Source organism: Denticeps clupeoides, chromosome 1 (assembly GCF_900700375.1).
Source record: "Denticeps clupeoides chromosome 1, fDenClu1.1, whole genome shotgun sequence".
Classification (NCBI taxonomy): domain Eukaryota; kingdom Metazoa; phylum Chordata; class Actinopteri; order Clupeiformes; family Denticipitidae; genus Denticeps; species Denticeps clupeoides.
This window is the reverse complement of record NC_041707.1, coordinates 22158944-22183381: the sequence shown is the minus strand read 5'-3', so window position 1 is coordinate 22183381 and position 24438 is coordinate 22158944. Positions and strand designations below refer to the sequence as shown.

General features: G+C 39.8%; 2 protein-coding genes across 6 annotated transcripts; both read right to left on the bottom strand.

Moving 5' to 3' along the window:
- Positions 1-1107: 1107 nt before the first annotated feature.
- On the bottom strand, positions 1108-16334 carry LOC114792632 (uncharacterized). Of its 5 annotated transcripts, XM_028983975.1 has the most exons (14): positions 16213-16311; positions 15729-15784; positions 15282-15310; positions 8869-9850; positions 7222-7331; positions 6671-6826; positions 5511-5737; positions 3368-3525; positions 3187-3290; positions 2805-2865; positions 2558-2646; positions 2334-2471; positions 2062-2162; positions 1108-1950 (listed from the first exon to the last, which is right to left on the bottom strand). In XM_028983975.1, exons 4-14 carry the CDS (start codon positions 9782-9784, stop codon positions 1500-1502), a joined length of 2511 nt encoding a protein of 836 aa, XP_028839808.1. In that variant the 5' UTR covers positions 9785-9850; positions 15282-15310; positions 15729-15784; positions 16213-16311; the 3' UTR covers positions 1108-1499. The 5 variants fall into 5 exon arrangements, with proteins under 5 accessions (XP_028839808.1, XP_028839800.1, XP_028839794.1 ...); XM_028983967.1 differs by lacking the exon at positions 15729-15784 and having other exon boundaries at positions 16213-16334; XM_028983961.1 differs by lacking the exons at positions 15282-15310; positions 15729-15784; positions 16213-16311 and adding exons at positions 10262-10449; positions 10631-10675.
- A 4048-nt stretch (positions 16335-20382) lies between these two features.
- slc3a2a (solute carrier family 3 member 2a) lies at positions 20383-23999 on the bottom strand. The gene is made up of 9 exons (XM_028982916.1): positions 23887-23999; positions 23442-23662; positions 23155-23345; positions 22367-22540; positions 22126-22214; positions 21830-21969; positions 21281-21593; positions 21121-21189; positions 20383-21043 (listed from the first exon to the last, which is right to left on the bottom strand). The coding sequence occupies exons 2-9, from the start codon at positions 23624-23626 to the stop codon at positions 20696-20698; spliced, it is 1509 nt and encodes a 502-aa protein (XP_028838749.1). The 5' UTR covers positions 23627-23662; positions 23887-23999; the 3' UTR covers positions 20383-20695.
- Positions 24000-24438: the final 439 nt, after the last annotated feature.

The window sequence follows — 24438 nt, the reverse complement described above, 5'->3', positions numbered from 1 at the left end:
CACTGACTGGGACTCCCAAATTACCATTACTGAATTTACCACAGCTACAACAGCCAACACGTCAGGCCAGGGCACTTAAAAAGCGATCAGGAAAGGCGCTTATGCCGTTATAATGGGGATCGAGAAGGAATCATCACTGGGGTGAGGTCTGTGATGTAATGCAAATCCTAAATATGAACAATAACCCAGGACAACCAACAAACAGGCCATCATTCTTGGTTTTGGATCTGTCAAGTGTTTCAGGAGTCTGTAGCCTGTTTCACATTTAAAAAGGAGAATAATAAAAAACTAAGTTTAAACTATTTTGTATGTAGAGCTTTAAGATGAACTACTGAAACAACATCATAAAAAGGGAACATTACCTATAAGTAGTTATGGATAATTGCTCTAAACAAGTAAACAAGATCATATGCACAATGTTCCTGTCAGTATCTCGCCATATGTTGCTTATTTAGCTCTTCTTGCAGTTTAACACAACTTACCCAATGTCAAAAATGTTCATCATGATTAAATTATCTCTTACATAAAAAGCTTAGGCCAAAATGTATGTATTCATCTGACTGCAAATTGATCTTGTGAGCTGGTGAATTACAATGCTGGAATTGCAGTGCCTTTCAGAACAATTGCAATTCCAATTTCATGACGGCCTTTAGAGTGCGCTATTCGCTTTTAAAAATAAAATGTCATCTTTGCATGTTTTAATGTATTTTTCAATCCTATAATGTGATATCGGAGAAAGCACACACAAACACAGAGTCTCCTGTTTGAATGCTGAGATCAGAGGGGTTTCAGCAGGGTACTTTGCCCTTCTGGCAATTGTCTGCGTTATCATTATGAGGGGTCTGTAGCCATTGGGAAATAAATACACAACCGAGAAGAGTAAGAGGGGTAACAGGTAACCATTAAGTTACTAAATGGCTGACTGCCACAGATTCTCAAGATTTGCTTTTTGTTTGCCATCAGTCTTTTCATTTTGCTCAGGAATAATAATGTAGGTTCAAATCTTGCTACAAATTTTGGTCTAATACTTTTGTAAAATTGTGACACGGAGAAGTGAATATTTGTTTACAGATGAGTCATGAACGGGAAAAAAAAAACAAACATCAGTTTGTGGTTAAACATCTGGATTTATGTTGTCAACCTGATGAAATCAAATATAAGGGGTCAATGGAAACATGAACAGCGAATCAGAAAAACATTAAAGAGCTGCTTAATCTGCACAGTGACGATGTTACCTAGACAAACATGAAAATCCCCCTTCATTTTCATTGATCCCTGATCAATGAAACAATCAGAAGGGATTACTGCACTGCCGACAGCAACACTTATTGATGATCCGCATCTAGGAAAAATGTGTCTGTTTGCAAAAGAACATGCATTCTATGAAATGCAGTTTAAGGTGGCATATTTAATTGGTAACAACTTTAGAAACATAATTTACAAGAACATATATACATGTTGTCGTAAAATCTTTGCCATTCAGATGTATGCCCTGAACCCTACGGCCACTGCACTTGACCTTTGCCCCCTATGGCAACACCTACCATGGCTTTTCCTTCTGTATCATAGTAGAGTCCTCCAGGGTCATTGGTCATCTGAAAATGGTCCCACGTTGGATATAGAGGAATGGGTGAAGATTTAGGGGCAATGTTAGGATTTGAGTTCAGCCCGGCAATACCATTATTGCTCATGCTAACCCCATGAGTCTTTGAGCTCTGAAGGAAGGCAAGACGACTTGGAGATGGAACAAGGTTTTGGAGAAGGTTCTGAGACAACATCTGGTCCTGGTGTGTCTGGGGGAGCTGGCTTTGATGAGCTTGAGTTAAGAGTTGATTTTGGTGGACTGGAGACAGCATCTGACCCTGTATGCTCCTATCATTCCAATTTTCCTGTTGCTGCTGACGATGTATCTTCATGTGGGCATTTCTACTCTTAATTTTGTAGAACATCCTAGAAGAAGAAAGTAGAAAGTAAATGGTTGTATGGTTGTCACATTTCCAAAAGTCTTGTAGAAAGAACCTGCTAGACAGACAGGCTGATATAAATCTGATGTAGACTCACTTTCCACACTGTTTACAGGGGAAGCTTGTAGCCAGTGACGGTGGACGGATGAGCCCTTCCACTCCTAACTGGTTACGTGATGTCTTAGCAGTCTGTACAACCTATGAGGGCCAACAAATCAATTTTAATCTTCAATGAAATGCCAATCACATAATAGCACTCAGCATCCCTCACCCATTACAATATAAAATACATAGTAAATATATTATGACAACATGGTTGTGTCTCCTAACAATTTGTCCTGCTTATAGAAAAGAAAAACAACTCCTTACTCTATTCTCTGCCAAAACCTTTGTTTCCCCTTCTATTGATTGGTCAATTTCTCTCTCCCTTTGCTTCCTCTGTTTCTCTGGAAGTCTCTTTGAAAGGTAGTAGAATTCTACACACTGGGAAACACATTTGGTCTTTACCTGGTGACACACAACCAGACACATTAAGGTCAGTAATTTCACATACAAGCATTTATACAGTCCACGTTACAAAGTATGACACTCACCATTTTATGAATGAGGGAGAACTCTTTGCCGTATGTTGTGTACGCCTTGAAAAATAGCCTTCTTTCATTCAATTGCCAAACATCACTACCTATAAACAAGGAGGAGGATGAAGAGAGATAGGCAGGTTGATAATACAGACAGACTGAAACAGATGGACATAGTAACTAGTAAATTTGTTCCTCTCATTTCTTGATTAGTTTTCAATACATTTATAAAACAAGAAGAAGATGAATGAACCACAGTTACCTGAGTAATGATAGTCTCCTGATGGTGATGGATTGGAAAACAGTAGCTTCTCCACTGTGCCCTACATCATTAGCAGTCACAGAATGGAACCAATGGCAACATTTAATGGCAAAGCATTTAATTAATATTTAATTGACTGTTTTTACACTTAATGAATAACTGATGTTATTTAGGTATTTTAAACTACGAGTCTTCAGTGTATAATAATGCAATATGATAAAAAAGACATTGGCAGGACAATATGATAATGTATTACTTTGAAGCAAGTAACTACTGGATTGCTGGTAAAAGTATTTGTACTAATTGTATGTGAGCAATGTGAGGTCAGAAAATTAACTGTAATCTTAAATAATATCAAATAAGCAATACACCATAGACTAACCATTATGTCACCCTGACAGTGGTAAAGACAATGCAGTGCAAGTTCCAAATTGGTGCCCCCTCCTGGTACAGCTCCAGAATTGCACAAATCCAGCAAGCGCTCCACTGTAAGATCCGAAGCACTGCATTATAAGTGACACGTAAACATGCATTGTGCAAGAGTAAAAAGAATGAATTCCTGCCTTGCTCCTGAAGGGTGGTGTTGCTGTCCAGCTCCTCCAGTGGTTTCCATAATAACTGTTCTCTCACTGCTTCCTCTGGACCAAACCTGACCTCCAGCTCCTCCCTCTTCAGAAAAACTGGCAGCTCAGCCTGGAACTCTGCACCAATGTTTATACCTCTGATTTAAAAAAAAAAAAAAAAAAAGCATAGACAGTCTAGAATAATAAAATTGTGATTTCAGTTGTCACATGTGGATTCAAACCTTTCTTCTGGATGCATATTTTTTTCAGAGCCACCAACAAATCCATGTTTATACCAGTTCTTCTTAACAGTTTATGAGTAACTTATGAAGCACAGGTTGGTTGAGGGGAAACATAGGCTTGAATGACACAAGGCCATCTCAACCATTTGGTGAGTCACCACTGTATTTAACATCCTGTGTGTCTTTTCACACCATGTCACAAATGCTCAGTGCTTTTATCAACACAGGCTAACTGAAGATGCACACATTTCCCTTCCAGCTTAGTGTCTCACTTAGTAAACTGATGAACAAAAAATGCATGAGCATCTTAAACTGGTAAGGTTGGGGGACCAGTAGGTTTGACCAGGTTATAATATATTTTGATATTTTGTCATAGCAGCTTTGACAAGCAAGTTTGAGCTCTCATATTTAAATATGCTAGCTGCTCATCCCATGACTGTAAAAAAATATTCTTCAGTGGATGTGCAAAATACTGCAAATTCTGAAAACAAATCTTGCAAATCATAGCAGCAGGTAGTGCAGTTATTTTGAGCCAACATAACAAGACTCCTATGTAAATTGATAGTTTATTATTGCACTGTGCCTTTTGCTATTTATTTATTTTATTAAAACAAATGAATAAATATTCAAAACAACACAATGTTATGAAGGTCTAAGCAACATATCATTGTTTTACATTATTACATTATTAAATTGGTTATAAATGTCTTTGACCTGATTGTTAGCCTATTATTGAACATGATCATTTTTAAAGGTCCCCTGTCAGTGAAAATTTCACTTTGTGAGATTATTTAATTTCGATTTCCCCTAGTCTGTCTATAGTCCTGCAGTTGCAATAGGTGTAAAGAGTACGTTCAGAGAGCGGCAGCTCAGACAACCGGATCTGGAATTTCTCCCCTTATGTTGTCATAAAGGGAAAGGTTACCTCCCGTTTTTTGCCCAGAGAATTTCATATTATCTCAACCGGCCATCATGGCTTCATCATTACAGATGCTCCATCATTGCAGATGCTTGGTGATTGGATGTAAAAATGAGCACAAATGTTCTGTTTTTGTTTGGCTAGTTTCTGAACAAAGTTAGCTAGACAGGTTGGGAATATGCCACTACCCATAATGGCGGTAGCAAACTTAAGCTATTTTATCCATTTCAAATTGACTGTTGTCAGGATTGGCTCCAGATGATCGCGACAGCTGAAGCCAATTCTGACCGCCTATAAAAGACTGTAACTCCGCCCCTTCTGCAGTGGCGACATTTTCGTGGACTCGAACGAAAATGAGTTTTGTGCACGAACTTGATTTTTTGTTTTGTGTTTTGAGCCTGCGGGCTCGTTTATGTTCTCCCTTTTATTCCCATTTTCAGCCATTGCGCTGCTCTTGTTTATTGGTATTTATTATTATTAATAAAATCCCTTTCCTGAATGTCCCGCCTCTGCGCTTCTCTCCCCCGTCAGCTCGACGGCGTGACAGCTGTCTTAGTTGTTTCAGTGTATTTTTTAATATGGTATGATAAAAGTGCTGACAATAAAAATAAGGTGATTCTGCTGGAAAAAATGGCAAATGAGGCAAAAAATGGCAAATGAAGCTTTCCTTGTACCCCAGTGCATTCTCAGAGTAGTTGCCCAGCGGCACTGAAACATGTCCAGTGTGGACATGTTTCATTTCGCAGCGCAAAACAATTTAATTTGTACTTTTAAATGGAGGACTTTTACTTTTTTTTTACTGGAGTAAAATTTTACCTTGGCTAACTCTACTTTAACTAAAGCATGTGTTTTGTGTACTTCATCCACCTTTTATTAAAGTGAAACAGACGTCTTCACACTCTCAACTGCTTTTGCTCTGCACTGCCCATGTTGAGACACACAAGCCACACAAATAAACTGACACAAGAACCATTTTCCTCACCTGTACTGTGGGTTCTCATATCTTTCCTCTTTCCATGGATCCCCATGACCCTCAGCTCTGGCAGATACTAAATTGCAGAATAGCCCCGTTCCTCTGCGTTGAGGGTTCAGCATAGGTTGGGGGGTATAGTGGGATGCAATGATCCCAAAGTCATTTCCACCTAGTTCTCTCCCAACCTGGAGGATGCTGGGAAAGGGAGATCCTGTGTATACTGGAAGACGGCCATTCTAGGAAAATTTTAAAAAGCAAAAAATAAACCATTGTCTATCAGCTGACACTGAATTTCCAGTAAACACATAACCACAGGCTAGTTGTGCAGAAAAATTCACAACCATGCTTTGTCAATGTACACAGTTCATACCTAGTCAGAGACAGGGACAACCTAGTGCTGCAAAGATTTTTGTTTAACAGATGATGTTGTATAAGGTGGAAGTAGCCTAGTGGGTAACACACTTGCCTATGAACCAGAAGACCATAAAGTCAGACTTTAAGTCAGAACAAAGCCTATTTAAATGAATCCGGGCAGCAAATTAATTTTTGCCCAGTCTGTGGTATAGCGCGTCCTCCTGCACAACCTACAACTTAATCTAGAACTTAAGAAATTCTCTTTTCGTGGACATACTGTTCAAATACTGTTCTAATACAGTTTTTTAATAAAAAGAAAATTAAAACAATAAAACACTTTCTGTATTCAAGCCCCCAAGTTTACATTGGCAAAAGAAAATATTCTGGGTGACATTTTAATTTTTTATTGAACAACACCACTCACATTATTTTGCAAGTGTTTTACTATTATTTGAATTTAGTATAAAAGCAATAAATGTGTTGGAATGTTAATAAAATAATGTTTTTCAATTAGACATGTAAATTTGAATTTATATATTAGTCAATTAATGTGGAAATAATGTGTGAAATCAAATCAATTTGGGAAAAAATTATTATTAGATGAATCAATGCATTGTGTAAATAAATCGCTTGATTAAACATTTAAGAAATCAACATTTTGCTAAGACCTAGTTCAATCCCCACTTACTACCAGTGAGCAAGGCACTTGCTCAGAAACCCTGAGTTATTCTCTGTGCAGCCTTACCTCTTTTCATCCATGACTGATTAGCATGCTAATTTCAGAATTCTCCCTCACACTGTTTACTGATACCTACCTGTTTATTTGAGTTGCAATGGGCCTTATTTTGTTGCAATTGGGAACTCAAACTGGGCCTTGACTCTTCCCCTGTCTGGTGCCCATCTGATGGTAGAGAGGAGGAGACGGAGGAAAGGCAAAAGCCCATTATAGGGTATGTTGAGGAGGAGCCCACCTGAAGAAAAGCAACTGTTAGTGTTGACTACACATGCATAGTTATAGCATGATTCCTACATTCCAGTAAACATGAATGGATCTGAGCATGAGAAAAGACTATTTATCCAGTTAAGACACATTTAAAAAAATTACAACTTAGAAACTAAAAGTCATTCATTTCATTATAAAAAAAGCACTATTACTTAAAAAAGAATACACTAGACTACTGCATGACAAAGTAGATTTTCAGGAAGTCACTATTTCTTGGCAAAATATAAGGTTAATAATAATGTCAATAATTTAAAAATCCCAGAAATCAAGGATATCAGTACCCTTGTATTACATTTATTACCAACTACAGCTAAGTGATAATTGTATTGATTCTTCTGCAATAAAGCAAAAAGTAACTCTGACCTGAGACCAGCTTGTGTGACTGCTAGAGGTCACAGGGTCAAGTTCAAGCTTTGCACAGTATTGTGGATACTGTGCCAGGGGTGAGCATAGTGGAGTCTGAACACTGCAGTCTGCACAGGAAGAAGAGAAGGCTCAACAATACAGGAAACAAATAGCGAACACTGTTAATACACATTTTGTATATAGACTAGACATACTGGGCCTCATTTATCAATACTTGTATATATTTCGGAGTAAGGCAAGTTTTATGTGTGATTCGTGAAACAGAAGTACCTGTGCACCATGCGCACATGTCCATGAAGATGTAAATTGCATGAATATGAAGATGTACATTTAGGTGGAGAGGAATAAGTGTTGTTGTTTTGCAGATTAAAATGCAGAATAAAAGGGGGCAATAAATCACATGTAGTGCTTGTATTGTCCAGAGCTATATTGTGAATAACTGCCAAAATGACATCACAAATGCTCATGAAGCAGAATTCCTCCATCTGCTCCAATGCAGAGCCTGATGCAACACTCTTATTTTAGTTGGTCTCTTTCATTGTTTAACCTACGTTGTTCAATTACCCTGGATGTGTAAATGTTCTATTTACTATGATTTAAAACTAACTATGATGTAATTTATTCTGTGTCAAAGCTTGATTTCCTCTGCTGTAGCACGGGTCCGCACTGACAGGAAGTGCATATGTGATCTGAGAGCAGCCGTGGACTAAGGTCTACAACATGGGCGTAAAAATGATCGTACACCCTTTTTTTCTGCCATACATGTTTAATAAATAAGTCCCACAGGGTGCAAAGCTGAGGTGCACATGTGAAATTCTGGGACCAAGAGATATATAAAATGAAAGGCATTCTAAATGGACTAGCTGTAGAATTTGCCCTTCTGGTTGTCAGCCATCGACCTCTTCTACAAACATTCACTGTGCATATATGTAATAAATTAATACTTTGTATATACCATACATATGGAATGAGATATAAATATGCATTGATTAAATACTGATGTTGCAGTTTTTGCACATCCTCAATACATTTACTTTTTGATTATCGCTGTAACTACAAACAGCTTATTGTTTGTAGTTACACATTTTTTGTCAATTTTTTTGTGTCACTTATATTTACAAGATATAGAGTAGTGTAATAAATTTAATGTTTAGTAAATACAATAATATGTTCAGGTTGTGTTCATTATAAAATTTGACATTTGCTGCATTATGCCTTACATCAAACTTTTTCATATAACATTTTAAACTGTACAAACAAAGTAGGAACAGTAATGACCCTACCAACCATCAAGAGTCACCAGTGAAGAAAGGACAAACTGAAAGTATGGAAAATGACACACAGCTGAAACTTTTAGCATAACATCAAAGTTCACCTCTTCACCACATAATTACCACAAAAACAAAGGGCCAATCAGCAGATAAATGAAAAGCCACACAAGACAAACTGAACATAATTAAAATATTTTCACTAGAACATGTGGAAAGGTTCAGTGATTGAAACACATTGAATAAGTAACGTGAGAACCTAGAATAATAAACTTGTGTATTATAAATGTATTAAAGATGACCTCTGTGTAACAAGGTCTAGATCTAAACTTGACTTGACACAGAATGCAGCATAAATGTTCATTAATGAAAGTACCTGTGCTCCCATAGATTCTATGTTGGATGGAACTGGGCTGCCTCAGATGAAACTCCGTCTCCTCAGGATAAAGCAGGGAAGAGCTTGAGTCTCTGTCCTGTGGAAGAGGAGATGTGGTGTCCTCACCCTCATCCCTAGAGTCTGTTGACTGCTGAAGCCAATGGGGTTGTGAGTACTTGGATGTGAATATGGGGGATTGGCTGTTTGAATAGGAAAGCTGCAGGGCAGAGAAGAGCTGTGGCGAGCTGCTGGGGACGTCTGTCTGCAGCTGCGATTGGGATTGGAAGGTCATCTGAACTGCCAGCTGTGAAATTGGGAGTAAGGGCCCTCGTCTGGGTGGGGATGAGACTGGGGGTGGTGGGTGGGGTGTTGGAGGGGGACTGAGGACAAGAGGCATGGACAGAGAGGGAAGTGGAGAAGATGATGGAGGATGAGGAGGTTCAGTGAGGGCACCAAGACCTCCGCTCCCCTTGAGCCCAAAAAAAACATCTCCGTCTTCAGTATGGTGATGTGAGCCACTTCTTCTGAAAAACGTCTCAGAAAAGGAGTCCAGTCTCTGCTGAGCTCCACTCTCTCCTTTGCTCCCCACATATTCATCCATGTCTGCCTGGTAGAGGGGACCCCAGTCTTCCCTACAGCTTTGTCCTCGGCTCCTGGCTCTCTGTCCATTTACGGTCAGCACAGAAGATGTCTGGCCACCCCAGCAGAGAGGGCTGTCTGGTTCCTCCATCTCTCCCAAGCTGTAACCCTCACTGGCTTTGGCCACTATGTCCACTGTTTCCCCAAACTGGTTTTCTCCTATCCCCACTGTAGAGTAGTTTCCAAAGTGGTCCCTCGCAGGTTTCTGAACATGGGTCAGTGAGCGGTTCACAAAACCCTGATAGGAGTGGTCCTCCGCAGCCTCAAAGTCACCCATGGTGAGCGTGAAGGAGAAAAAGAGAGAGCTCGTGTGTGGGCTGGACGGGCAGAGCTGAAGCACCTCCTACAGGCAAAACAGAAGAGATGGCAGGAGGGTCATGGCACTAGCGAACTGAAAAACTCATTTCACATACAGCTTCAAAAATTCACCAAAACTCCAAACGACCACTAGATATATGAGCCAGAAGATAAGAACGTCAGTTGCGTTGGCAAACTACGTGGCTCGTCTTTCTCTCTCTTGCACAGGCACCTTACTCTCTCCCCAAAATCTCTACCCATATTCACAATCGTCAAGCTATTTCAGAGCTTACACCACACAGCAGACATAGCGAAGTGCAGATGAGAACCGAGAGCAGAAGAACAAGAAGAAGAAAAAAAGAGAGAGGAAGACAGCAATGGCGGTGGCATCAGATATGATCGCTTCAGAAATCAGTCATTCTTGACCTGTTTTTTTCCACCACAGCCTTTCACTCACCTGCATGTCCCTCCATCACTCGTTTTATTCCTCCTTCTCACTCACCTGTCCTTCTCTCACACGTTTCTCCCTCCTCTCACAGTCCCTCCCTCTTTATGCATTTCTCTGCTCTAACCTATGATGCCCCGTCCGCACACACACACATATTGTCATGTTTGTCACATGAAGGCACAAAGACACACACACACCTTGTGAGAGTGTGACACTCACTACACACACACTCACTCGAAACAGGTGGCAGATATGTAAAGGTAAGTCAGTTGTCACACACCCTCCCCTCGGCACTCAGATGAAAACCACATCCTGAGGAAACAGTCACGGATCTCCCCCATCTCTCTCTCTCTCTCTCTCTCACATACACACACACACACTTACTTGAGTTCCCTTCTCATTTCTTGTCTGTTCTCGATGTTTATTTTTATCCATCTTTTTCACATCTGTAGCGCTCACTGCCTGGGACCTCAGCCTTCAAGTTCATCCTCTGATAAGGCGAAGCATAGAACCACCCATTCTAGAACCTGCATGGCACACCTGTGTAGTTTCAAAGAGCTTTGTTTTCAGGGAGCTTCATGTCTGTGGCAGACGGGCATTGTTCTTAAGTGATCTTGCTTAGATATTCTGTATCTGGTGTGGTGAGTGAGTCACCATGTTTGTGGCATGTGTGGGTGTGTGTGAGCGAGTGTGTATCAGAGACCATCTTTGTATTTCTCGTCTGTGTATATGTGGCCATGTAACGTCCTGTGTGGGTTTGGGTGTATGTTTTAGCTTTTTCAGAGAACTTAGGCCGCTAAATTACTGTTTTTTTTTCCTTTTAGAGTGAATTAGCATAAATGTGTTTGTGTGTGTGTGTGTTTACTCATTTTACAATTTATTGCTAATTCCCTTAATTTTTTAATTCAAAACCACGTTTGGCTACTGTAAATCAAAGATTACGTTTATGTTATAGAATTATGTAATTAGCTTGCAGACGTATATACTAAATGTTAAGGTATACGGTTGCAAGTGTATTCTGCTGTGTGTGTGCGTGTGTGTGTGTGTGTGTGTGTGTGTGTGTGTGTGGTGTGTGATCATACACATGTGGGGTTAAGCATGTGCGTGGGTGAACTTACTCAAACTACAGTCGCTGGTTTCCTGCATTCAGCTGACAGGAAGTTAACCGAGAGATGGAGGAACATGAAGTGGTTAAGGGAAACCTGGGTACACCCGCCTCCGTCCAAAATGCCGTCTATCCTGCCATCTCTCAGCCACTATGCCCTCCCACCTCCCCCATCTCTTTTATGAAAGTATGCATGTATAGAGTTTTCATTCTCCCTCTGTGGCCTGCATTCACCCAAGCTCCATATGCAACCAACGGAGTTTCTCCGCAAGTCATCCTCTCTCTTTCATCAAACCCTTGTGTCACCCCCACTCCTCTCAGAGGGGTCTAGTCCCCTTACTCCTTGCCTTCTCGGTATATTTCTGTCTTTTTTCTTTTTTCCTCGCCAAGTGTCCAAATCGAAGCTTTTTTTTTTGCAATGCTATACAGAACCCACAAACTGTTCTGCATAGAACATAATTAAGCTAAACATGGTACCAGGTTCCTCAACACAAGCTAACTACAAATGCAACTAGCACCACATTTTAAATACTGATTTTTTCTATCAACTGGGAAAATGCAGAGGTCTGGCACAGAGAGTAACATACAGGGAGAAGGTCAGAACTCAGAATGGGCATGGTTTTTACACGTAAACATAATTTCGAGTCATCAGTTCAGTCTTACAGATCCCAAAAGACATCAGTGCACATTCAGCCACACAGGGGAAAAAATCTGAGTGCCCCTCTCACACACACACACACAGTCAGGCCTGCTCATAATGTCTACCAATATAATTGAGCCCCTGAGTGAGCCCCTGTATTAAACAGAACATGTGCCACTCTGGCGCATTATCGGAGTCGGAAAATGTGTTTTCAGTCCAATTTTTGGAATACAGTTATGCTTTCAATATAAATCGAATTATTCATTTAAAATACATCTGCAATATAAAAAGTTAAATATGCTTTGCATGCTCAAATATGAATAATAATAATGGTAAATAAAACTATGGCTAACTTCGCCAACCAGATATGTACTTTAATGTTTTTTTTGTATGTATTTTAAGATATGGACTGTAATGTAATATATTACTTAAAACATTTACTGGACTGTAATTCGCAATTTTGCCCAACCTGTCCATAGGTTTCACATCCATACTCCCTGGGCAAAGCTAAATTCCAACCCCTGTACTCTTTTCATGTCATATAAATCTCAGCAGTGCACAGTTCTCTCATCTAAACCCAATAGATATTTCATCAAAAAAAATGATATAAATAGTGTATCCATCCATGTGTCTGGCACATTGTCTGAATTATTTCCAACAACCCATTTCAGTGAAAGTGAAATATATGACATAAATCACTGTGGGGAAATATGAGGGAATATTTGATCATGTTCCTTCACAGACCAAAACAATATTTTGTTCATGAATACATACAGATTTTGCTCTAATCTCTCATTATTTTCTCTCATTTTAAACAGTAATAATACTACCACTTCTACTCTTACTGCTACTACCATAATAGTACCGTAAACAGGTACTACTTTGACTACTAATACTAAAAGAGGAAGAAGAGATAAGTAATGAACATGAAATGTTATACTATATTACTTTTATATACTAAAAGTATATACTATAAAAATTATATAAAAAATATATAATAAAAATTATAATAATAAAAAATAATTACATTGTTGCTCAGTAAATTGGATTATTAGGGTATGCAAATCTTTAGCTATTTGAGCTATGAAAACTCGGTACAGAACAGTGACTGAGCTGTTTGTGTGTGTGTATGTGTGTGTGTGTTTGTGTTTGTTAAGTATGTTCATCTATGCATGTGAGTACATAAGTAGTCAAGCAATATTGTGTATATATTATGTGAATTATTGTCAAATGTCGAGGGAAAAAGGATGCATACGTATGACGTCACAAGACAGGGGATTTTATTACACGAACACAGGACATCACCCAACAATGACCATATGGCAAATTGGCACAAACAGGGCTGTTTTCTACAGGTATGCACAATTATCTAATCAGGAAGCATAATGAAAGCACTTCGTTTGCAAGAGATCAGACATTCTCAAAATGTTTAGTCCTGATTCAGTTCATATTGATTCACTAACTGAGATTAATTAGGACACAGTGTTAGGTGTGTAGATGAGGTCTACTTGCCCACACATTTATTCTTGATTTAGATATGCTAATATGTTGGTGAGTACAGTATGAATGGGACTGCAGTAGAGGTAGAATCAAACCTCACTATTCCTATTACTTCACTAGAATAAAGAGTGTCAAGGGCTTACCAGGGACACCAGTCATGTTCACTGTGGACAGAAGAGATGTTTTGTGATGTAAAAAGATTTTTTCTCTGCCCTGTTATATGGCCTAGGAAAAAGGTGCCGTGGGTGGCAAAGAAAGAAAGAAAGAAAGAAAGAAAGAAAGAAAGAGGGAGTGAAGAGAAGGGAGCGGGAGTGTGGAGGAAGGCAGAGGTTGTCATTCTAGTTCTCTGTCAAGTGGCAAGTGAAAGATGAGAAAGAAAACAGGGGTGGGGGAAGACAGCAAAGTTCTTTGGACTTTTTTTTCCTCTCTGTCTCCGTCCCTGTCATTAACTTAATCTCTCCATCATCCTGTTTTCCCCAGACTGTAACAAGTGGCAAAACAATGACAGTGCGGAGAGAAAAATATACCAGACCAACATCAATTGGGGCAACCTACGGAGCTAGTAGGAGGCTAAACCACTGAAGACTAAACAACAGGAGTCTTCTTGTCTTTATGAAATTCTCTTTATCAGTTCATGTTCTGAGCTGGCTACATTCATGACCAAACAGTATCACTGCTCTATATAGTGTACACCAATATGTATACTGTAATCCATGGCGTACGACCTCATTTAGCAAAGGTCAGTTTGAGACGATTGGACCAGACATGATTTACGTGGTGGCAGCAGTGATGCTGATGCCATTATATTGCACTGTGTGTATCAGATGTTGCAGTACATCACAATTGCGTCTGGGTAGTGAGTGGTCTGCCACCCCAAAAAAATCCACCAGCCGTCCTAAGCCCACTAACAGTTTATACATGGGGGCATGTCCATAAGCACTGGGAATTTTTAAATAATTTATGCACTTAATATATTATTTAGGTCTAAATCGGCATCAGGAGTGTGGAATCCATAACCATTTGGTCAAACGATCGATTATTTAATTTAATCCCTATTCAATTTCTATTGTTTTATTGAATTATTTTTTCATTGATTGTTGATAGCTCATTGTTTTAGTTTGCATGTTCCTTTTAATTACAAATGCAAAACTTTTTTGGAATTCTGGAGATTTTCATCTGACAGTTGATTGTGTGCAGAATACTATTGCATTTTTACTGTTGTTGTTTTAATTATATATACCCATCTATATAGATGGACGACCTAAGAGCCATGTGAAATGTAAGAATCTCCATTAACTGGTGGCCGTTCAACTCTCATGTCTTGAAACAAAACCAATTTTCTTTTTTTTCCCAGATTAGTGGCCTATGTTCCATTATGTTCAAGGGTACAGGCATGGGATGTAAAGGTAAACTATCCCCTATTTTCCACTGTTTGAAACACCACTGAACTCCCGCTTTCATTTCACAGTCATAATAAGGTAAAAAAAAGAGAATAAACCTTTTCTGTATCTGCGTTTTTCTGCAATTCCACTCACATAAGGTCTTATTATTTTTAATACTGATAAAATACTTTTCCGACCTAAATTAATAATGTGGGAAATTATTTTTTTTCTAAAATACCGCAGTATTTTTGACAAGTATACTTTGGAGATCTCAATTAATGGTCAATAAATGAAAGTGGACATAAAAAAATCCAGTACTGTTTACAAAAAGTAAATAATGAAGAAGACGATAAGCATGCAGTTAAATGGGTATATATATCATGTATATGTTAAAATACTTACTAACGGATGACTGGGGTGATGGGTTCTCCCTAAATGAGGAAAAAGAAATAAGGAAAATAGTACAATCAAATCACAAAACAGTTGTGCGCATAATACGATGTGTTTTGTGACGCTGCAGTTGATCACTGTTCCATTGCATCATGATTTGCCTTTTTGATCGTCAAACCTTGCCTGACGAAGCATATATTTTGTGAAACACTGTGTAATCCTTAATCCTAGTATATGAAATAAATGAAATATGAACTTATGCTTTTGGAATGCAATAACAAATCAAAATTACTGCACAGCTTCCTTTGTCATGACTATATCTACTATATGTCAATAGAAGGCCAAGATATAATGTAATTTAAGTACCATTAGACTTTGCATCTTTTTATGGTCAAATCAATGTGTTTCCAACAAGCATGCACATAAAATTAGCATGGACAGTTGGGGTGTGTCACTTACAATATGCAGCAATTTTCACCTCTAATAATTTAGATGTGAGATGACAGCAACTTGATCTAGCACAGGTGCAAAGGCAAATGGACGGCATGTTAATGTCAAAAGGAATGTAATCTGGAACGCTTTTTCTGGATGGACATATAATTCACATCTACTGTACATACCATAACACAAAAATAAAAATTTGTTGCACACATTTCAGTTTCAGGTTTTAATTCTGTCTCTAGGACAACAGGAGACCACACAGCTCTTGACTACTTTTCAAGTCATTGAAAAGGATTTTTGCAAGGCCTGGTGTTATCATCACTAAAGTGTTTGTGAATGCAGGACATATACTCAACTGCTCATTTAAATGATTGATTTAAAAGGGAATGACTGCCATCTCATTGGTTATCTAAATGCTTCAGTGTGTGCAGAAGCCACGTTATGAAACAGGACAGCCAGTAAGTAAGCAAGACGTGTCATGCCCTTTGTAAAGTTTACTTACCAGACAGCTTCACATCGTCATCCAAGCTTGTCCACGATAAGCAGTTCAGTTTTTTTTATTTTTTTGACTGGCCTCAACAAGATGTGTGTGAGACACAGAGAGAGATAGAATGAGAGAGAAAGAATGAGAGAGAGAGAGAGAGAGAGAGAGAGAGAGAGAGTATGTGTGAGGAGGTGGTTAGAATGGTTTTGTAGGAGCGTCGGTGTCTCTCTGTACTTCTGATCTCTCAAATTCTTCGTCATTGTGATCCTGGAAACAAAAAAAAATTCGCACAGAGAAGCAGAAAAACACACATACGTCGCTCCGGCCAAGATCTCACTGACATTTCTCAGTTTGACAAATCACCTGAACTCAGCTAGCTTTGTTTTCTTTATTTTTCTCTGACCCTCTTGCTGACTGGTTTTAATTATGTGAAGGAATTGCAATAAATACCTAATAATATAAATGGCCCAACAACTTACAATGGTAACTCATTTTAAGAATAACAATATTTTTAATGAAGATAGATTGCTGGTGATTTAAAGACTTGACTGGTGATCATTTACATTCATGACATTCAGCAGAAGCCCTTTTCCACAGCGACTTACAATCATTAGGACAGTTCCCCTGGAGCAACTCCAAGCTAAGTGTCTTGATCAGGGACACATTGGTAGTAAGTGGAGTGTAAACCTGTGAGAACCTGTGGTCTTCTTGTCCATAAGCATATACTAGGCTACCACCACTAGGCTGCCACCACCTTTCTTCCTTTTCTTCCAGATGTATGAGTAGAAAGCAAGAGGAATACTATTAAGTTAGACCTGGAATGACATTTACGTGAAGTGTGTCAAATCGCTTCAATCAAGGCATTTCTCTCATCAATTTATGCGCCAAGGTCCAGAACCACACATCAGAGGAGTTACACGATCCTCGTGTATTTTGACATTTTATGATTATTTGAGGGAGAATAGAACTACCACTACCACAAAGGTGGGTATTGTCAAGTGATAGTATGGTGATCTTAAAGCTGATACAGTTTCTGCTTTGAATGCCAGGGATAATGACAGAGTAAAAAAGAGATACTGACATGACTGTGTGTCGCTGAGAGCCCGGTTTCACACCAGTGGGGTAGGAGTGCAAAGATAGTGCATACATAAAGGATGTACGTAACATTTGTCCATATAAAATATATATGACAGAGAAAGAAACAGATAAAAAAAGTCTACATGTACTTGTCTTCATCTGTAGCTTTGTTTGTTAAAAAAAATGTGTGATAGAATATCAACTACATGCCTTAAATGGCGTTAATGTTCCAACTTCACCAGACAACAGTGATACCCAATTCTCTGCCGTCACAGCCGTGGCCCTAGTCAAACCGAAACCCCCCCACTCTAACACAACATGCGCTCGCAGCGACACGCCACTCTGAGGCCACATACTGTCATAATAAAACGCTTTACCAGAAACCCACCACACGCTGCACTGCGTCAAATATCAAGCCGCTCCTGTCACATTATCTGCCATCAGAGATTTATTTCTCACATGACAAAAGCTGCTATGGCAAATTCTATTACTATTATTGTTGTTGTTGTTGTTGTTGTTATTACTCCCAACAATTCATCTTTGTCCTCTGTAAGAAGTAGATTTATTCACTTAACCACAGGGGAGACCACTAGTGGAATGGGGAGACTAGGAAAAGTCCAGAGTGCTTTAGGTATCTTTTGGTATCTATAAGTGAGATAGAGTGCTGACTGGAGCACAGAGATGAGTCCCTTTCCACATATTGTCTTTTGATGAGCTTGAGCAGGAATAAAATGAAACGGTTGCTTAAGCACAATCTTAATAAATACAGTAGTAATTACATTACATTATCATATTCTGTGGTCAACAAGATCTAGTGTCCACTACAAGGGACAGATGATAAAAGTAAACAACAGTTTTATTTTGCTGCAACATGGTCTCTTAACCACAATACTAAAAATACACACAAAAAAGTTTTGTTCTGTTGGGTCTCTGGGGTATATGCATTGGTCAAACAGTGTTTTATGGTTTCCATAACATTAATACAGTATAAATTCATATGAGACCACCAAATTCAGACTATTTTACTGTCTACGTTATAGTTTGCATGTACTGCATGTACTCATCAAACCAACAAATCAATTCACTGTAAAAAAAAATCTCAATGCGTGTCTTTGTACCTGAGCAGAGAAAGCACAGGCCACAAACTGAGGGTAATCGCACCCATTGAATAAAAAAAACACCTCAAACCAATCCAATTTAAAACATGCAATTTCAGAAATTGCTCTGTTTATACCAGTGTAGTATAATGAAATGTACATGCAGTATAATAAATTAATGGCAAACCGTTCTTCAATGGTGAGATAAACGTAACTGTTACAAGGTCACACAATAATGAAGGACACACCACTGTTGAGACCAGGTAGCAAATAATAAAGTCTTTGAAAGTAGTATAGTATTTTGTATGCCTGGGTGTGAATAGTAAGTAGTACTGTAAATAGAACATATTGCCACCTAGTTCTACAAAAAATATTTTTTTTAATGCTTGAACTACATGCACTTTAATGTAAATGGTATGGATGGCTACCTTGCTGAGAAATGCTTTTGCAATCTGAAAAATGAAATGAAGTAGTGAAAATATTTAAGAAATGTAGTGCAAAAGTATTTCTCTTAACAGTAAGACAAAATGCATTTTTTATTTGTTATATAACACTTGTGCAATATTTAAGTGAGGTGAAAATATGCTGAAGCCTGTTTCTATGAGCTTCCCCTTTCACATCAAGATCAATTCAAAATATAGAAGGCATTTTAAACACTAGAATTAAATTGGACTTTTGCTGTTTATTGTAGGTCTAGATACATTTATAACATATTATAGAGATTTTCTTTGTACAAAACATTTGTACAAAACAAACATTTCTTTTTCTTAATCAAGGTTTTTAAGGCATATTTTTATTTCTTCCTGTTGTTATAATAATTCATTGCAATGTTAGGACAGCATTGTACAGATTTGTTCTGCTTGCTGACAGGTCTGGTGTAAATTCGATACCTGTGCTAAAGGTCAGGGGTAACTCCAGGCCCCTCACACCCTTCTTATCTGTTTTAAAGACGGTGGAGTTCCAAGGGTCTGCCAATATCAAATATTATTTCATTTGTTATTTTCTCTCTGCGTTGCTTACGTTGGAAATGCACCTCTGAAATATAGTCGCCTGAAACATTCTTCCTTATTACCTGATTACCAAGTATGACCAAGAGTACATACTCTCACACAGGAAACCCAAGTACAGTTGTTTGTCACTACTTACCATGTTGTAAAATTTCTTCTCCTCTGAAGTGAGTTTTGGAAATGCGCTGAACCGTATTAGCGTAACAGTAAAACTTAACACAGTAACAGTACGGTGACACTAGTCTTTAACTTGTCAGACTCACAAGACTCACATCACCAACACAAATCAAATTTCTACTCACCCAATCATCCTTACAATCTTTTCTTCAACGGACTTATAAACACTTTTTACTTTTCACGGGCATGTTAAAATGTTCACTTTAATATTAGAATTACACTTTTTTTTCAGAATTCTTAAACAATAATATATAATGTGTGCGTTCTGAATGTGTAGGAATTTTCCATGTGATTATTTGTGCATAATTTAATGATGTAATTCAATATCACAGCACATTTGAACACCCTCCACCCCTTTCCTTCCAGACAGGGGGAGGAAGTGCGTGGCAGAAGGTGCCCGCCGACGCTTGACACCGGGAAAGTTCATACACACAAAACGTTACTGAACATGAAGGAGTTCACACGCCGTACGGTTAGTGAGCGCAGACTAGGGAGCGGGACGAGTGGGAGTAAGGTGACACACACACACTCTCAGACACACAAAGAAACACACTTTCTCTAACATTCACACTCACAAAGACGAGTGATCACCCGGTTTGATTGCAATAAGAGCAAATCTCATTTTAGGCTCAACTATCTTGTACAGGGTGCTCAATGAGCTGAATCTTGGCGAGTGACACACTTACACACCTGTACTGCATATGTACTGCATACTGAGGTCTCTTCCGGTCGTGTGTGTGCACTGTACCTGGCGCTGAGCCAGTAAGACAACGAAAACACACAAGTAAGCCTTAACAAACTAGGAAAATACGAAAGACAATCAATACCGGTTGCATTGAGTAAAGACGATTTTACTTTCTCCAAACAGCAGTTTTCTCTTTTCTCCAAGGCTGGTGTCATTTTACAGCATTTGGCAACAGCTTAAAGCCTGGAGGACAATGGTGCAGTTCTGGGAAATACTTCACCAAAAAAGACCAGTGAGATGGGGGAAAAAAACATTGGTTCGTGGTCACAGAACAGTTGTGTATAAAACACCCTGGAGAAGGCAGCGTGACTTCAGCAGACTCTTTTTTTACTAGGTTCACTATTTTCCTGTTAGATTTTTCTCTACGCCGTTTTGCTTGAAGGTTTATCTGTGTCTGTCTATGCTGTGTAAGGGTATGACAGTAGTAAAGCCTCTTTGGGACCTAACTCTAAGCTGTCCAGAGAAACCTTCTGGTCTTGAGGGTGCCGCTCAGGGTCTGTGCTGAGTCGGACTTTGGCTTGTAGGGGAAGGTCATGGTGAGACAGGCTGAGGGTGACTGGTGCTGTTCCCCAATTCAGCGCAGTGAGGTAGCGCTCACTCTGGTCCCAAATGCGCACATAGGCCAGAGAGGAAGTGGCGTTGTGGAGGTGAACATAGTCACCGTGCGCAAGGGAACGCTCTTTACCCCGCAGATCACTCAGTGCTCGGAACCAGTCTCTCCGTGAGCTCATTTTTGCTCTCAATGCCTATGGAAGAAAACATGTTGCTTGAAAAATTTATTTGGGTGAGAACACAATTTTTTTCTATCATCTCCTTTCCGTACCTTTGCCGTTTCATTTTTTTCATCAGCTGGGTCTTCTATATCCCATACCATTTTGGGAGAAGTGGTTCTCTGAAAATTAGAGATCAACATTGTTCCTTCATTTCACTGTGCAGTTTAGTTGTTTTGTGCTGAACTTTTCTTTTCTTCATGCAACTCTCACCAAATCTTCCAGGCCGAGTTCGTCTCCATAATTGAATACCGGCGTGCCAGGCAGAGTGAACAACAAGAGCTGGTACAGGCGAACAGATCTAGGCTTGACCACTGATGCCAAGTGCCCAGTGCGTGGTCCACTAAGTGTCCAGGCCAAACTGGTCTGGGGCTGTGAGGAGTAAAGCTGCTGCACAGCTCCGGCCTTTTCTTGACCCGTCTGATTTGGCTTAAGAACACCTGACAGCAACAGGTCTAAGCCTGTGGAGTTCAGAGTCTCCACAGCCTTTCTAGCTGAGGAGGCCGACATCTCTCCAATCAGAGCCCTGAGAGGTGAAGCAAATGCCACATTAATGGAGGATACAAGTAGACGTCACTGAGATCATCGTTAATCACTTTAAAGTGCTGAAAGAAACAGAAAAACGTTCTGCTTCATTACACTACTCCAGTAGAGGGCGCTCGTGTTTGCAGGAACAATCTCATAAAACAAACCCTGCTTCAACCCCACATTTGCACTTGCACAATGTCCTTTAATAAAAGTAAATGTGAGAGAAAAGGAAACCTTTTCTTGGGCCCATCTTCAGTGCTGTTGTGGACAGCATTGAGCAGAGCGACCCATTCAGATGGATTCATTTCAGTTTTATCCAATGAGGACAGCAGGATTCCATCCACACCTTTTTTCATCCAGTGTTGTATGCCAGCCTGTCATACAAATAGACAGAATAGCTTTAACTTAGCAGAACATAAAAAGTTTCTTTGTTTGATAAACTGGGAAATAACAGGCTTAAATCTAGCTATAATACATGTTAAGCTTTAGAATAAGGTTTTCGTCTCCCATGTTTTTTATAGAGCCCCGACCTTGAGTTTATCTGACAGGTCGACCAATCTTGTAAACCAGGGCTTATCACCTTCATAGTTAGGAGTCAAGTCCAGAATGATAGAAATACCTAAAAGCAAAAAAAAAGTATAATTTACCATGTATACTTGTGGATTCTGTATGTACGTTTACATACGAGAGTATTTGAGAGTTTAAAGGAAGTTAAGGGGCGTGGTCTCTTGGAGGAAATGCAGTTGTGAGGTCACATTGCAGAATACTCACTCTTTTTGTGAGCTCGGTCCAGCAACTTGTCCAGCACCTCTGGTGCTCCCAAGGCGGCATTTATTTTCTCCAGTGACAGCGTGTTCAGCTGGTCTTTTTGAACTGTGTGAATGGGACCCAGTAGCAGGCCCTTTACCTTCAGCTGACCTAGACTCTCCAACTTCTCAATCACTCCTTCAAAAGGAAAGAGAAAACCTGTTAAATTTTATCAATCACATGCTGATGACCTTTCACCATTTCCTTTCGTGTGACAAATAAGATAAGTGAGAAGGGAGAAATATTTCTGATGAGTAAGGTTGACCCAGCACGTGCCTAAAGAAACAAGGGGCAGTCACAAGACAAGCAGCTTTGACAATGTGACTGCTTACATCAGCTCCATGCCTGAACAAGCTTTACGGGCTCAATCCAGCACACACACATAATAATTAATACTTAACCTGATATTTATTACTTAACCCTCCAGGCAGGAGTCACGTGATAGTCTTATCAAATGTTTGGGCAAAACTTCACTTCTATTCAGAGTCTTGAGAGAGGAAAAAAAGCTAAATCCAACCCATAATCTCCTTCTGAATGCCCACAAAATGAGCTTCATGTGTCATAAGCAATTAATAAGCAATTAATTAAAATTAATCAAATAAAAAACATTAAATTAAGAAAAATTATGTTTTTAAACAAAAAACTAAAAATTCTCTGATACTGTCCTAAGATATTTATTTGACAATAATACTGATATGTAAGTGGGAGAAAATGTGATAGCGGAGTAAAGGCCTTTGAATTCGTGAATTTACCCTCCAAGCCCTTGTCCTCAGTGAAGGCGTCCACGTCAGCAATCTGGTACAGAGGACCTTCATTCCACCAGTTCATCTCAGGCAGAGGCTTGCAGCGAGGGGCCTGGATGATGATCACGATTGCTCCGGCCAGCATTCCCAACCAGCCCAGCCAGAACAGAACCAGCAGGACCCATCGTGTCCGGACCCAGCTGAAAACAACAAGTTTCAGATCTAACTCTGACCCAGAACTAAAAGCATTTTTGACTGGTTGCTCCTCCTGCGACTTGAACCAGCAGCAACTTTACCCTGCGGTTCCAGCGACCTTCATCAGCTCATCCTTGGACAGGCCGGTGAACTTGACATCGGGGTCCTCAGGGACTTTCACTTTAACTGCGCCGTTCTTCTCGGCCAGAGCATCTCCAGTCATGGGCTGCTTCTCCTGGTCCAACTCGTTCAGCTCCACTTCTTTCATCTCCACGTCTTTACTCATGATGGGAAAACCTAGCTCTTCGAAACCCACACGTTTCTGCGTAAATAAAATAGACGAAATAATGCAAGTTTGAGGTGTGATAATCCCTTCATAAAACACAAAGCTGTTGGGGTTTCATTTAATTAAGCCCCTATACTGAAAAAAAGCGGACATTCGCTCTTTGTCCAGTTTACAGTCTCACTGCTGACTATAAAGTGAGCAGAAAACGAACAAACCATTGAAAAGTTAATTTTGCAGACGTGAAAAAAAGCTGCTCTCACCTCGGAATCTGCGGGTCACTCCAGAGAGCCGCGGGCGCGCGCGCGGTCCGCTTATACAGCCGCTCTGGCCCCGCCCACCGCGGCGCGCACCCGGCTCGATGGGCGGGGCTGCGGCCGCCCTGAGCCGGACTGAGGCAATTAGGGTTGGGAGGAAGGAAAAGAGGCAACGCTGTGCGCCCCAGTGACGTCATAGGCCACTATTTAGCCAGAAGCGAGACTGATGTGTGAAATCCACTTTAACCGACACCCCACCCCACAATGGCGCTGATAATAGTCGCAAACGTGACCACTATCTGGGCGGCAGTGGTGCTTTGGGCCGAAGGCACCCCAGTGATGAATGGGGTAACAGGGGGCCAACTGTACTATGTACTTTTTTTACTCCTAGCTATTAAAGTGTCTATTCTATTCCGGTGCACATGTATATTTCAGATATATGACGGACGATGTCAAATTCACCTGGTTGAAATTGAGCCATGAAAGAAACCATTGCCGTTGAACTGAATTGTGGATAATATTGCATTAATATGTTAGTCTTACATGCAAGTTTCGTGC